The sequence below is a fragment of the Ambystoma mexicanum genome, chromosome 1p, assembly GCF_040938575.1.
Source record: "Ambystoma mexicanum isolate Mex_15411 chromosome 1p, UKY_AmexF1_1, whole genome shotgun sequence".
NCBI lineage: Eukaryota > Metazoa > Chordata > Amphibia > Caudata > Ambystomatidae > Ambystoma > Ambystoma mexicanum.
This window is the reverse complement of record NC_090921.1, coordinates 1,420,142,770-1,420,157,874: the sequence shown is the minus strand read 5'-3', so window position 1 is coordinate 1,420,157,874 and position 15,105 is coordinate 1,420,142,770. Positions and strand designations below refer to the sequence as shown.

At 42.8% G+C, this 15,105-nt stretch overlaps 1 protein-coding gene across 1 annotated transcript in view; it reads right to left on the bottom strand.

Moving 5' to 3' along the window:
* LOC138579237 (ninjurin-1-like) overlaps window positions 1-15,105 on the bottom strand; it is a 426,744-nt gene that overhangs the window by 356,828 nt on the left and 54,811 nt on the right. Inside the window, exon 2 of the mRNA XM_069649765.1 lies at window positions 9,001-9,153. Coding sequence (XP_069505866.1) covers window positions 9,001-9,153 — 153 coding nt within the window. The remainder of the gene's footprint in view (window positions 1-9,000; window positions 9,154-15,105) is intronic.

Below are 15,105 nucleotides of genomic sequence, written 5' to 3'. Positions count from 1 at the left end.
ACCATCAGAATTAAAGTGTGCCCCAATACCATTCCTTCCGTTTGTTTCACTGACGCAGCAGCCGCTGCGACGGATCGCAAACATCGTGGTAGTGCGCGCGCTACAGGGTCCAGCGCAGAAGAATAATAGCCGCACGGCCTATTTCTTCCACCTTGTTCCTGTGTCAAAAACGCCAATGCACATCCTTCACTCTCGCGCACAAATAGTCTAAAGATCTTTTTATGGTTAGGAGTGCCTTAAACTGGCGCAGCACACAATGCAGCTTTCAATTGCTCAAATGCTTTCTGACATTCCTCATCCCACTGTAAAGGCATCACTGCATCCTTTTTAGTTAACTTTATCATCGGCTTCACAATCAACGCAAAATTACTGATCCATTGCCGACAATAAGAGGTCATGCCTATTACAGCTCTCACTCCTTTTTTAGTTTTTGGAATAGGCATACTAGAAATACTTTCTATGCATTCTGGTGTTAATCTTCTCCCTTCTTTCGAAAGTAGATAACCCAAATAAGACACCTCTTTTTGATTATACTGGAATTTCTTCAAACTTGCCTTATGACCATGGGTCGCTAGGTGTGTCAATAGCAGTATAGTACTCTCTTTGCAGATCTCTTTTGTGTCAGCAGCTAGTAATAAGTCATCTATGTACTGCAAGAGTACGCAACCTTCGGGTAATTCTAGCATGTCTAGCTGCTCTTTTACCCCTATCTGTAAATGCTCGGGCTTTCTGTGTATCCTTGTGGAATGCGTGTGAGTGTGAATGATCGACCTCCTAGAGTGAACGCGAACAGATATCTACTGCTTTTATCCACTGGAATGCTAAAGAACACGTTCTTCAGATTAACTACACTAAAGTATTGTGCAGTGGCCGGTATCATTGTCAGTATTGTTGTGATGTCTGGGACCAAAGGGAATTGTGGGTCTAACACTTTGCTCAATGCGCGCAGATCAATTATGAAACGATAGGGTACTTCATTGCCTCCTTTCTTGTAAACTGGAAGAATCGGGCTGTTGCACGTGCTACCTGCAATTTCTTCAACCACCCCCAATCTCACCAAGTCAGTAACAATACTTTTTAATCCCTTCTCACCTTCAACAGAAATTTTATACTGGGGAATTTGTGGTAATGTAACACCTTCTTTCAAAGTTATTTTTGCTGGATCTATTTTCAAGCATCCTACATCGTTATCATGCATTGCCCACAGACAGGTTGGTACTCTACTCAGCTCTTCTGGTAACGCTTTTGACATAAATTCCGTCACCGGTGCATCGTGAGGAACACCCCATCTGCCGTACAATGTATAACTGCCCCCAATTTTCTCAACAAATGTAATCCTAGCAAGTTCTCCCCACAATTTTCTGTCAGAAGAAATGGACATTGTTCCGTAAATGGTCCTATTGTAATTGGGACAGCTTCGGACATGGGGTTAATTACTGGTGTATCTGCGAACCCTACAGAAACATTCTTTTGCCCCGACAGTGGGATCTCCGGAACCAGGTGGTGGCCTATCGAACACTTCTGTGCCCCTGTATCTACAAGGAAACGGTGCTCCTTATTCCCGACTCTCATTTCTACGTAGGGTCCTCTCTTATTCACGGGAATAGACACTGGTTCCAACCCCTGTCGTGGGCTGTCCTATCGCGAAAATAACACATCATCTGATGTGTAGTCACCGCTGCTGCTATAATACGTGTTCGGCTCTGTATCAAAAATATTCCCATTTCCCCCTCGGTGTCCTCCACTCTGATAATTTCTCTGTTGGCCCTGCCCGCCCTGATTTTGGTTCAAAACACTTTGGTTCAATGCCTGGTTATGTTGAGCTTGGTTTTGACCATAGGATTGGTTTTGAGTACCTCCATATATATTTCTGCTTGGGCCATTTGACCCCTGATGTCCTCTATTTGGAGGACTAGGAGAGTATAATTTGTTAGTACAGACATTGTAGAAATGTTTTAGGATATCTCCCAGGTTGAAGTAAAGTGTCTTATAGAAAGGGGTGATTAGGTCAGAGATGTGTAGGTACATTTAAAACTGAGGAGGGTGGACATGGGTGTAGTGATATGTATTGAGTAAATGAATAAATACAATTGATGGGGGAGTGTACAGGAAATAGTTATACCCCCCTCTCAACCTGAATGAAGTGGAATAGACCCCTCTACCTCAAATTGAATGTTGATAACTTATTGGGTTGTTCAATGACTTTAAATATTGTAGACATAAGAATTATAGTGCTTTGTAGAAAAGCGCTTTGGATGACAATCTATTTTATGGGGTCAGAACGTCTAGAAATGTACTGCGCGATAAAAAGTGGGTTAAGTAGTACTTGCTTATCATAAATTACTGGAAAACTAGATTCAAATCAGAGCAGGTTTCACATTTTGACCAGAAATAGGGTAATCCACCATTTTGTGACAAGTCAGGCATGGTCAGGCAATTTCTAAGATGGTGGCGTTTCTGCTAAGTCATTATGACATCAATAGAGAACTTATTTTTATAAAAGTGAGGAATAGGACAGATAAAACCTGTTTAGAGTGGGTCTGAGAGGCAGATAGGCCGACCAATTACAAGCAGGAAGAGGGGTTGTACATTGATCGTGCCATTATAGGCTAATGAATCACAGGCAGGAAAGAGGTTGTACTTCTGATCAGGCCATCATCTCACCTCTCTAGAGTGTATATAAAACAGGGAGAGCACAGAGATTTTAGGAGAGTTCCAGAGATATCTTTGCTGTATGATGTGTCTTGCCTGCAGGAAGAAAATAAAAACTTGATGTCTTTGAAAATCCTGCTTCAGTTTCTTGATGTGCTTCAGAGTCCCTTTCCTCATGCTGGGGTGTCAGGGCCCACAGAAGGTGTTGGGACCTTCTGTACAGTATGTTTCATTAAAGTGTTTATATTTTTATAGAAACTTGATTGGACATTCGCTTTATTTTGGACGGTGATATTGTTACACTGTGTTGTTTGAGTCACTACTGCTTCACTCCTTCACACCCCTCTTTCTTCGGCCTGCATTACCACAAATGTCATAGGAAGTATATCTCTCTAATGTCTGTTTTCCTTTATGATTGCATTTTGGTTTGGTTTGCAGAAGTGTGAGGGCTAAGTGGGCCATTTGACCCATACTCATCCTTGTATTCCTGAGAAGGGGAATCCAATTAATCACACTCACAAGCTAACATCCTCCCAAGCATGCTACAAGGTGGGCCCTGTCTGGGTTTGTGATATGGATGACCCCTAGACGAGCTGAAACTTCAAAATAAATGCATTTGCTTGTATTGCCATCTTTAAGAGCAGGCACAGGTGCAGAGGCCTCAATCTCATCTTCTTTTTAGACATCTGGTGGGGGGCCACTTCTGTCTCCTCTACTTGTTTCTCTCCTGTCTCCTTCCAAGCCCTGACATACACCCACTTCTCAGCTGTCTCAGGCCATCTGAACAGCTCTGTTGCACCCTATCCCTTTGTTGCCACTTTCGCCTCTGCAAGTTGGTTGAAGCATTGCCTAGAAACAACTCTAGAGTGCCCCTAACTGCAACACCCTTCGCTTGGATTAAGTCCTCTATTTCTGTCCAGTCCTCCTCAGTCATTTTCAACACTTCTGGCATAAGGACTTGCACCAACACTGCTTTCGCTGCCTCCTCCATCTATTCCTTTGGCAGTGGCAAACCCTTTTTTGTTACCTCTACATCCTATACATTCCCTTCCTTATGTGGCAGCTCTGCCTCCTCCCCTTACTCATTTCCATGTGTCATTGGAAAGCCTTCCACTGTCAATCTGACTTCCTCATCTCTTCATGCACTGTCCCACAATGTCTCTTCCACCTCCAGCATTACCTGCTCTAGCTGTGCTTCTCCTGCATTAATAGGGCCCTGCAGCAAAGTGCTCTGTCATACTCTTGAGGTTGGGGGTGGGATGGAAAACTGTGTGGGTGCCACCACCCACTACATGAAGGGACTGGGGGCCACTGTGGGTAGCATCCCCTGGTCTACCTCACCCATATCTGTGAACTTGGCATTCACTTGTCACCAGGCATAATAGTCAACATGGCCCCTTTTAGATTGTCTATGTCACTGGTGGAATGCCACAGATATGGGATGAATATCTGTGGAGACACCCTTCCTTATGGACAATGTTTCTCATGGATGCAATCCCCTAGTGGTAGGTGTAAGATCTTGCAAACCAAAAAGCTTTATTCACTCATACATTACCACACCTCTTCAGGATGTTGATGACAAGAAAATACAGGTCCCTGTTGACTGACTACACTCCCACTAGGTACACATGGAATCTGAATATCCAAGATGAAAGACTGCTAGGAAGATGCATAGGTCCGTGGAGGGCAAGGGGGAAAGGCACGAGACACAAACAGACAGGAAATTGCACTGGATGAAAGTTGACCAATCACAGGTCCTGGGCCCGGACTCCACACACATTTACCCCAATGTCTTTATGCCAAGTCTGAGGGAATAGTTGGGAGCTTAAAAGGCGTACATAGAAAAAACAGGTAGTGTGGGAGTTTGGAGCAAAAAGAGACCAGCAGAAGGCATATGCTTTTAGGAGAAGTAGAGAGTTATTTGGCGGTGGCATGAAGAGAGGAGCGGAGAGGAGTGCTGGAGATTTGGAGGAGAATGGGGATGCTAGCTTGTGAACAGGAAGGAGGGCATAAAGAACATCATAGGAAAGAGGAGGAGATAATACCCCAGAAGGTGGTAAGAGAGACACCCCAATTGTTGGGGAGAAGGATACTTTAGAGGTGGAGGAGGGAGATACCCCAGAGGTTGGGTAGAGAAATACCACATATGTTGGGAAGAAAAAAGCCCCATAATACAGAAAGAAAGAGAATGAGAGAGTGAGAAGCAGAGAGACAGAGAGAGAGAGAGAGAGAGAGAGAGACAGAGAGAGAGAGAGACCTTATAAGTGAAAAGAAGAGGAGCCCCAAAAGCAAGGGCTGGAAATAAAGTGGGAGAGCCCCAGGAGAAGAGGGAGAGGAAAGATAAGAAGGAGGTGTATAGCATGATCTAGTAAGAAGGGACAGGAAATTATCCCACAATAGGATGGAGCTGGTAAAGCCACAAAAACTAACTAATATAGCAGGAAGATACCCCAGGAAGGTGATCATGAGCAAGCAGGATGAGGAGGGAGGGGAATCCATCCCCAAAGTGAAAGACAAAGAAGAGTTTAAAGAAGGAGAAGTTCTCTGGGATAAACCCAGACAGGCAGAGACAAAGAGAAGTTGCCAAATGCCTTACATCTGTTGAACAAGTGGGAGTGGAAGGAGATATATGTATCCCAAGGAGCTTGAAGGAAGTTCCACGGGCTAAGCTCAAGGAAGGAGATATTAGCAAGAGGAACGAAGAACAAGCCCAGGATGTGAGATGGGCAGGGGGACCAGAGGGGAGAAGCCGGAAGGGAAGGTTAGGTAGTGGACAGCAAGCCCTAGAATCAGAGGCAACCATCCCTCCCTCCAACACCCAGCCACTCTATTAAATACAGGATAGAAACAGGCGAGACGGCTTGTGGCCATCATAGCCCTCCCATCGGTGGTCACCCCGATCTGAAGAGTAGTTGGTAGCTGGCATTGACCCTCTCTCAGCTAGGGTCAGTGTGGAAGAAGACAACTTCAATAGGACCTCTTAAAAGGAGTGACAAAACCACCTGAGACTTTGAAAAGGCATGAACCCCGGTGGATAACCTGATCAAGGAACCTAGAAACTAAGACAATGTGTTTGAGTGACTTATTACCTACTTGTTGAAACCTAAACAAAACCCATCCAAACATTTGTTTACCAGTTTTTCAACTTAAGGAGATGTCCTTTTGATTGCATATGTTGAACCCTTTGTTTTTTTTAGTTATAAGTATGGGTTCTCAGAGGCACCAATGAAGGTGATTTAAACAAGAATGGTGCTCTTGTTCACACACAAAAAGAAAGATATTGTTAGGTTTTACATACAAACGCGAATACGCTTTTGCATTTTTTGTATGTAATTCCAAATGTTTCAGAAGGAAAGGACAAACTGTTTCTAGATCTTGATGATTTTGTTTTTTATCTGTATATGTTTTATTCAAACCTTGACAAAATTCATCAAATGTAAAATCTTTTTTTTTTAAAAGAACAACATATTCGAAACAATACACTAAAAAGAACGTACAAATGGTCACTTAATATCACAGTTCTACATATTATGGCAAAAGCTGCACATATCATCCTAAATGTACATCAACTATAATTTTAACTCAGGCAACTAATTTTCTTAAAACACTCCCCACAATCCACCTCTAGTTACTCAGAAAAAATTGAAGTGCAAATAATTATAAAATGTCTCATTGCTAAGCTAAAAAAACATGTTAAAAATTCTTTAGTTGAAAAATCTACTAACACGTCCTCAGTAAAAGCAAAGTGCAGTGAGGTTAGTCCAGGGGTGTCTCAGTATTTCCATGTACATCACATTTATAAATACATACATTTTAATATCAACAATACCAAGAGAGCTAGGTCCTCAAACCTACATCATGTTCCTACTTTTCCTGTTTATCTAATGCAAGACAGTTCAAGAAACCTGAAAGTGTTATGCCTACTGAGGTCAGGTAGGCCCTTAAACATTGACTCAATTTCTTAATATGAAACTTTCTCAGAGTTAAAAGAGCAGTGCAATCAATTAAGAGATGTCTCAGTATTTCCACTGAAGTCTTATAACCACAGAAGAGGCAGAACACATCCTTAACTTCAATTTTCCTGTGCTTCAGTAGTACTTTTTTACTATACAGCTACTTCCATCTGAAGCGCATAATAATATCTCTATAATATTGATTTGAAAATAAATTCAGAAAATATGCAATGCATCCTCTCGTTTTAGTTGTGGCAAGTATTCACAATATTTGGCCACTTCCACTGCCACAATACAGTTTTTACTTTTAACAGATTATGTTCAAAGTCTATCAAATTGCTTCCGAATCCTCCAATGTTTCACTACAATGGTCACACATTTTCTTGAGATAATTGGCCTTGCAAATTCCTCTGTATCTCACTATATAACCACGCCTCATGGGGAAAAATAATTTTTCATATACAGACCCAGCAATTGCCACTTCACCTTTGCTTGAAGCTGTGCAATTCCTAATTCATAATGGATTGATGCTAGAGGGACACAATTTGGAACTCCAAAAATCTTTCTCCAAACAGTTCCCTCAATTCTGTCCAAATGTTTGCACAGCCAAGATCCCCACAATTCCATTCCATATGTCATTTTCGGGCATGCTTTCCCCGCGTAAAAATGTAAAACAAGCCTAATCGAAAAGCGTCCACATTTACTATTTATTTTAATCATCTGATAGGCTAACAACCTGGCTTTACGTTTCAGCCAGGCTATGATTACATTTTCCTGTGGTTTACTCAAAATCATAAAACCCAGGTATATAACACTCTTCTGCCTATTTCACGGTGTCTTGTTCAGAAACCACATATACATGCTTTGCTTTTTACCTTTTGAGAGTTCTGGTATTTTTGTTTTAATAGGATTGATGGTTAGACCTTTGTCCTCAGCAAAACATTCAAATGCCCTCAACGAGACGCAGGAGACCTATACGCGTCCTGTCAAAAAGAAGGATGTCATCTGTGTATGCAATACACGGTATATACTCAAGATTCCAATTTGGGGGAAATAAAAGCAGTGATTTCAATTTTAACGTAATAGCAATGTATGCATATGTCTATTTTATGTTAATTGTGTCTTGTTTTGTTTAGGTTGTGAAAGGTTTTACATTGAAACTAATTCCCAATACAAAAAATTGCATTTTCTTCAATTTAGTAGTTCTATTTGTTGAATTTGAAATGTTATTAGATAGTGTATGAAGGCAAAGCATGGATTTTTGAATTTCTTTTTGCATTTTCCAGTTATTCCTTATAGTGGTCCACCATTTACTTGGAATTTGAAATTAGGATTTTAATGTTACATGCTTTTATGGGAAATTGAATTTCTGAAATAAAGCTTGTTCATTCATTCTATATTGTTATATTTTTGGGGATTAAATCCAATATAAGCAAAACAAATGGAAGAAGCAACACAAAGCCTAGTTGGACAGCAAACAAGTCATAGGAATACAAAAGAGAAAAGGACTTTTATTTTCTCTTTTTTAACTTTTTGAGATGACACAAAGGGGAAAAGCAACACAAGAAAGGAAAAGTAATAATTTTGGAGTGTTTTTATGAGGAAATGTAAAATGAAAAGATGACAAAGGGTCCTACTAAACACACACACACAGACTAAAGGAGGCAAATCGGAATCAAAAAGAACTCAGACAGAATTAACAAGTAAAAAAGATCACCAACCACCCCCAAAATCCACCAAAATGACTCTAAAACACAGGTAGTGATTGTTCCCTGTATATTACTGCCCATATAACCGATTTTGATAGTAGAATTGATCTGGGCCTTTTACGTGCCTCCAACACTTCCCAGAGCACACCGGATCATATTGACCCACCAAACAGAATTTCCTGTGAATTAATCTGTGGGACAGGCTGCCAGCAGATACTGTAGTTTAAGCTGTCATCTAGGGTGGCGGTTGGATTGCCCAGACTTAAATATGACCTTACAGATGTCTGTGGCCTTTCCCCCTTACATGATCATAAAACACATTTATTGTTAACAATTTCTTTATAACACATAGTTTGTGGGATACTTGATCCCTTATATAAGAGCCACCTCTCTCTCTGTCTCTCACTCCCTCTCTTTCGCTCTGTTTCTCTCTCTCTCTCTCTCCCCTTTCCCCATCTCCATAGTCATGTCTTGCTTTTTCAGATCAGTGACTCTTAGCAGAGGCGCCTTCCACTCTCTGCTCTTCCATGTCACTTTTATGTCGCTGTTCTGCCTTTGTCTGTTTGTCAGGGTTCAAGCACTCTGGATACTGAGCCCACCTACAATTATGCAAAATTAACTCGTCAAATGAAATAACACGAAAAACTGCTGTTCTAAATATCCAGTGAGAGATAACGTTTACATACCAACAAGACAAACAGAAAGTAGTAGAACTGGGTCCCAGGTCCCTGTTGAAGCAGCTGTTTCATTTGCGAGGCATTGGCCGTGAAGAGGGCCATATCCAGGAATCCCTGGGCAAGGGTCTTGATTCTGGCGTAGGTGTTAATGTTCCGGATCACCTGCAGCAGATCACACAAAATGGCCGCAGCACTGTTTAGACATCCAGAAAACAAAGCCAGGCAGTAAATTCATGACGCGCAAACAATGCTGCCTTTCCTCAAAGTTGCATCCCACAACGAGCAATGGTATTTTCAGGTTGTTCCTCGTATTCGGTGTATTTGTTTGGTTTGCCAGAGTTGCCGCTAGGGAGAAACGTATTTGAGCCCTAGCTCCCGACTGATTTAACAGGGCGAAGCACTGCTCATTTCAGTTAATGAAGTCAATTTGCAATTGATATCGCTACTTCAGAGGTGCCCACACAGGTTAAGCCTTCTGAATAACCAATGCATATGGAAATGCAATCTGCCTACTTGTAAATTAACCATAAATGGAAATCATTGTATGCAAATGTGATGCCGTGTGTGCATCTGGATGTTCTGCAAACCCGGCAGTTTGGGCCTCCTGAGTGCTGGAAATTGGTACCCCTGGTGTGCATAAGTATATTCTGACGCGCGCCTGTTATTGTTCTGTGCGGCACATCTTGCAATCCCACAATCACAAGTGCTTAATAAGGGTAAATAGTCATAAAATGAAACAACGGTGGAGCACATTCCAGGCCGATCCGGTTGCAAAACATGCACTATCAAAACGTCTCTTTTACTTTATAATGTGAATTCATTATCTTAGATCGGCTTTATTTCTTACATTTCTGCGCTATTTTTCGAATTACGGGAAGGGTGCTTTCATAATTGATTTGGCAAATCATTGTTGATGCAGTTTTTCCTTTTTTTTTTTTTTTACTTTGCGATTAAAACACGCACTTTGGATAACTGTCTGAATCGTTCGGTACCTGCCTGCAAGAGACATTATTCATCGTGTGCTGTCAGTCTGTCACAAAAAGAAAAGCAAGGCCCACTGACGTGGCATTTCGCTCAATACCGCAAGCATTTTAGTGACTCGCAGAGGCTCAGAGATGTATGTTCAATTAGACGAAACCAAACACAAGAAAAGGAAATGAGCTCACTATACGCAGTTTACAGGATCTCTGCAGCTTGCAGTATTCATCAAAATGAGCTTCAATTTGGAGGATGCAGTTATTGTTTTGAAGTGATATTTATGGGTGGGGAGCACTTTCTAGACTCCTGTAACCGAACAGTCCTGATCCTAGCAAAGAAGTACAATAATTATTTTGGTGTGTCCACTTTCGCACTGTATTATGTTTTTAGCTGACTGTCTTATGTTCTTATACCTTCATAATTCAATGTCTACAGTTTAACCCATTTTATTATACTCTAATTGTGTGTGACCTCTGTACACAGGGCTGGCCTTAGGGACAGCAGTGCCCTGGGCGAATTGGTGCCCCCTTGTCCCCCACGCGGCCCTGGTCAACAGGGGGCGGGGCCAGGGAGTGGCACTTTTTTTTTTAAACCTCCTCACTCCTGAGAGGATGATATGAATAGGGTGCATCAGCAACCTGTTGTTGTTGAATGCGCTCTTCCGCCACGGGTGCCTTTAGTAACAGTGAGGCGCCTGCCACGCCTTCTGCCACTATGCCAGCTCGGGGGAGCCCTTGAAAGACACCCTCGAGCTGGCATGGTGGGAGGCTAATGGCGCCCTAGGGGCGTGGCGCCCCAGGCGGTCGCCTGGCTCACCACCCCCCCCAAGGCCGGGCCTGTTTGTACAAATCACACATTGTTGCAGGGCCGGCCTAAAGCATGACTGACCGGGTGGACACCCGGGTGGCAAAATCTTGCCATTTACAAAGGGCGCCATAACTGCTGCCAAAGGACCGTGGTGCCCTTTGTAAAATGAAGGCTCTCCCATGTTGGTGTGGCAAAGCACGCAAGAGCATTTCACTTACGTAGCCTGCCGCTGCCGCGCCAGCATGGTGGAGCCTTTGAAAAGCTTCACGGTAGTGGTGCCGGCAGCACCCTATTTGAGTTTAAAGCTCCTGCACCTAGAGCCCAGCACAGAGGGAGGAGCATTTCTCTTACACAGGGCGCAGTCACCACAGGGATGACTTGCCCGAGCTGGCATGATGGCAGCCCCCTATTGAGTGAACAGCTCCCTGATCTCGTGCACCAGCACAGGGGGAGAAGAATTTTCTGTTAAACGGGGCGCTGCCGTTATGCCAGCTCTGGTGTTTGGGTAGTGCCGTATTTCAGTGAAAAGCTCCTTGCACCAACATGGGAGTGGGGAGCTTTACACTTTAATAGGGCACTGCCCCCACCATGCTAGCAAGTTGGCATAGTGGCAGCGCCCTATTTGATTGATGGGGAGTTTTCACTTGGACAGGGTGCAGCCACTGCTCCAGCTTGGGAAGCTTTTCAAAGGCTTCCCCGTGAGGATGCTTCTGCAGTCTTGCATTCAAGATGGGGAAAATAAATCTGTACTCGCTTGTTTTGCTTGAAATGTTTCTATAATTATATATAGTGAGTTTCATTTCTTATGAAATATATTTTTTTAATTTTCAAGGAATTACTATAAAATTAATTATCATGTCATCTTTTAAATATCAGACTCCAAAAAATACTTATGAGAATTATAGCTTTGAACGTATAGGGTCAAATACATACACCGCAGGCTGGTTTCACAATTTAAGCCATGTGTGTGAATCTGGGCAAATCATTTAATCCCACCGTGCCTGAGCTCCCAAAATTGGGAGTCCCTATTTAGTATTTTAGTGTGCATCTTTTTTTATTATAATATCCTCTCTCGTGCGTTATTAAACTTTGGAGTTGTTACATATCATCAACAGTAAGCATTCACATACAGCGCACAGTGCATACAACAAATGTGTTTGTCTCTTGACATGGAAACGTCTATTAATATCACTAACAATGAAGCTCTAGAATATCAAAGATGGACACCGGTCGGGTAATGCCCCGTGGGACATAGAAGCCTGAGCAAAGTGTTTCTCAACTCGAGAAAAAAAAGCAAAAAAATGCCCACCAAGTATCGGAGAGAAGGTACTACACGTAGTCCCTTCTCTCTTTCCATGGCAGCCATTAAAATCAATGTGAAAAAAAGTAAACAAAAATATGGCCACTATGGAAAGGGTTAAGGGACTACACGTAGTCCCTTGGTGAAGGACTACACGCAGTCCTTTCTTCCTTTCCATGACTTCCAGTTGCAGAAAGAACTCTGGATGCCGCAGAGGTTGGAGCCTTCTTGGGCAGGTAAGGTCCGGGGGAGGGCCAATGAACTTGCGTTTTACAAGCTTGTTGACCCTTGCCAAAAATTAATTTCCATTAGGTTATTTTTGGTGATGGTAATACAGAACCAAATTAGTGGGTCTGCATGACAGATCCTGAAGAGAAATCTAACTGGACAGTCCCTTTATGCATAAGAGTCCTACAATCTTAATTTTTTGTGCTGTGCTTTTGTTAAAAGGCTTTTTACAAATAAAGTTGCCATAAAAGTGAACGGGGCAGAGGAAAAGGGGGGAAGGTGTGTGAATGATGTCTGGAACTGCGTGCACAGTGCACAGCAAGCTGTTTATGATGCACCACTGCATCTAAAGTGTCGTGTGAAACCATTTTGTTAAGTTGGCCACCCTATGCCTTTTTGAGTGAAAAGATCCCTGCTGACATGTCAGGCACCAGCACTGGAGAATGGAGATTCTCTTACATTGGGCCGGTCCTGCCTACATTTATAAATCAAAAACCTATATTTGTACCAAAAAAGCTTAGATGGGGTGGTCAAGTATTTAAATTGCAGAGTGTGTTAGTAATCTTGCTTCACTGTTTAGACAAACTGTATGACCAAATGCAAATAATGACTTAACCGAACAAATAGCCCACAATTGGGCCACTCGCACAGGCTCCGTTCTTTTTCTTAAAATTCGGGGGGAGAGGTTGGAGAGCCACATTTAGTTTCACCCCTAGTGCTGTCAGAGATAAGTCCAGCCATGCTTTGCAGTACAAAGTAGCCATCTCATTGACGCATGTTGCCAATGGTTTGGCCAGAGATTATCTCTGATACAGCCCTGATAAATGCCGCCCTCTATCGTTTCATCACTAGGTGGCCCAGTGTCATTCAGCAGAGAGCAACCACATATGAAAGTCCTGTCCACAACGCACATTGTTGCAAAGACATTTTTAAACATGACTTTTTAGTTTATGATGTATCATGAAAAACGACACAACTTCTTCCCCCTTCACACAAATATCGTAGATGCAGCAATGCAAAAATAAGCAAAAATGGGTAAAAATGAAGTTACATTCCAAGATGACAAATCATTATACACCAAAGTGCGGGATTGCACACTATGACATTTGGAAATGCAAACAAACAAAAGGGGATAGGTCAATTAGTGTACGTGTGCCTAAACAAAAACAATCCCACCTGTGACCTTGTGGATTCAGCATTTTGAAATATTGTCAACCCATAAGAGCAACATGGTGACTTAGTCACATGGGTGTGCAATGGGCAGCTACCATTAAGCGGTAGGAATAGTGCATGACATATCTCATCTCAGCCTCTATCGGTTGTCCTAAAACAAGTTCTGCAGGCCTTCTTGCAACAGGCCCACAGGCTTATTTCCATCCCTGCCACTCCACTCAGGGACAGCTCAATGCTGCCAAAGAAAGATATGTACCATAGTTGGCTTCCCCAAAACTTTGGGTGACTTGGATTGTACCCACATCACTTTGATTCACTAGCAGGCAAGGAATCAGATACTATGGAAGCAGAAGCAGCAGATAGTCTGTGATGCCAGCCTCTACATCATCCACAGCTTGCTTGTTTCCCTGGATCGACTAACAACAGCGTGACCTGATATATTTAGTCAAACATAGCAACACATACTTGGGTACTAGGTATGTGACACACTCCCTTCATTCTCCTGTTCCATTTCCACTCCCCCTCACAACTTACATTCACTCCTCCACACTGCGACTTACAGCTCAGAAATTCCATCTGCACTTTCCTTCAGCCCTGCCCACTTTCACTCCACCTCTGCACTTCCACTTCCCACACACCTTTCCCGCACCTGTCCACTGGTGACAGAGGTGGAAAACATGTTCACAGGGATGAAGATAAAAAAACAATGAGGGTTACAATAAGGGCATGTATAATGTACCTGTAGTGCCTCACATGCATGTCCACCCCCTGACATCCATTTTCTGTTGACATTTTTCAGGACACTCTGGATGCCCTCTCATGCCATGGTTCCTCACCACTCACCTGGGACCCCAGAATGACATGAGATAATTACAAGCAGCAGAGATCAGGATTCATGGAACCATCGGGTAGGTATTTTGGCATGTGAAGGCCACATGCAGCTACAAGAGGTAGCTGCATGTGGCCATGGTTCCTCACCACTCACCTGGAACCCCAGAATGACATGAGATAATTAAAAGCAGCAGAGATCAGGATTCATAGATCCATTGGGTAGATATTTTGGCATGTGAAGGCCACATGCAGCTACAAGAGGTCTTTAAGACCATTATTCTGTGCTCTGAGTAGTACAACATGGCCACCAGGCCCTGTATCCCCTGCCAAACGTCGACACTGTTGATACCCACAGGCCATGGTGTCATGATTGTTCTTGTGATTGTTGTTTTCCCGTTGTCACCAACTATTGTTTTGAATGACCAAACACTACTTTATAGTTGTATCTAGTTACATAAAAAGCAAGCATAATATTATTATATTATCCATACTTTTTATTTTCTAAATGCCCATATCACCCTCCTACTTGTACACCAACACACCCACAAAAGAGGTGGATATTCTTCCCTCTTCATGTCTCTAACTCAGAATCCATCACCACCACCAAAGTAATTTCTATATTGATGTTTTCCATGCCTGCTTCGAGGGGAAAGGTGGAGTGCACAAGTGTACTCACCAAACTCCCCCCTGGGGTTGGTCATGACAGAGGACTCAAAGGGAGGCTATGGGGCAAGGCCTGGCAAATGATGGCGTTTCAAGTTCCTTGTTAATCCAAGAACAACCTGGGTAATTCCATG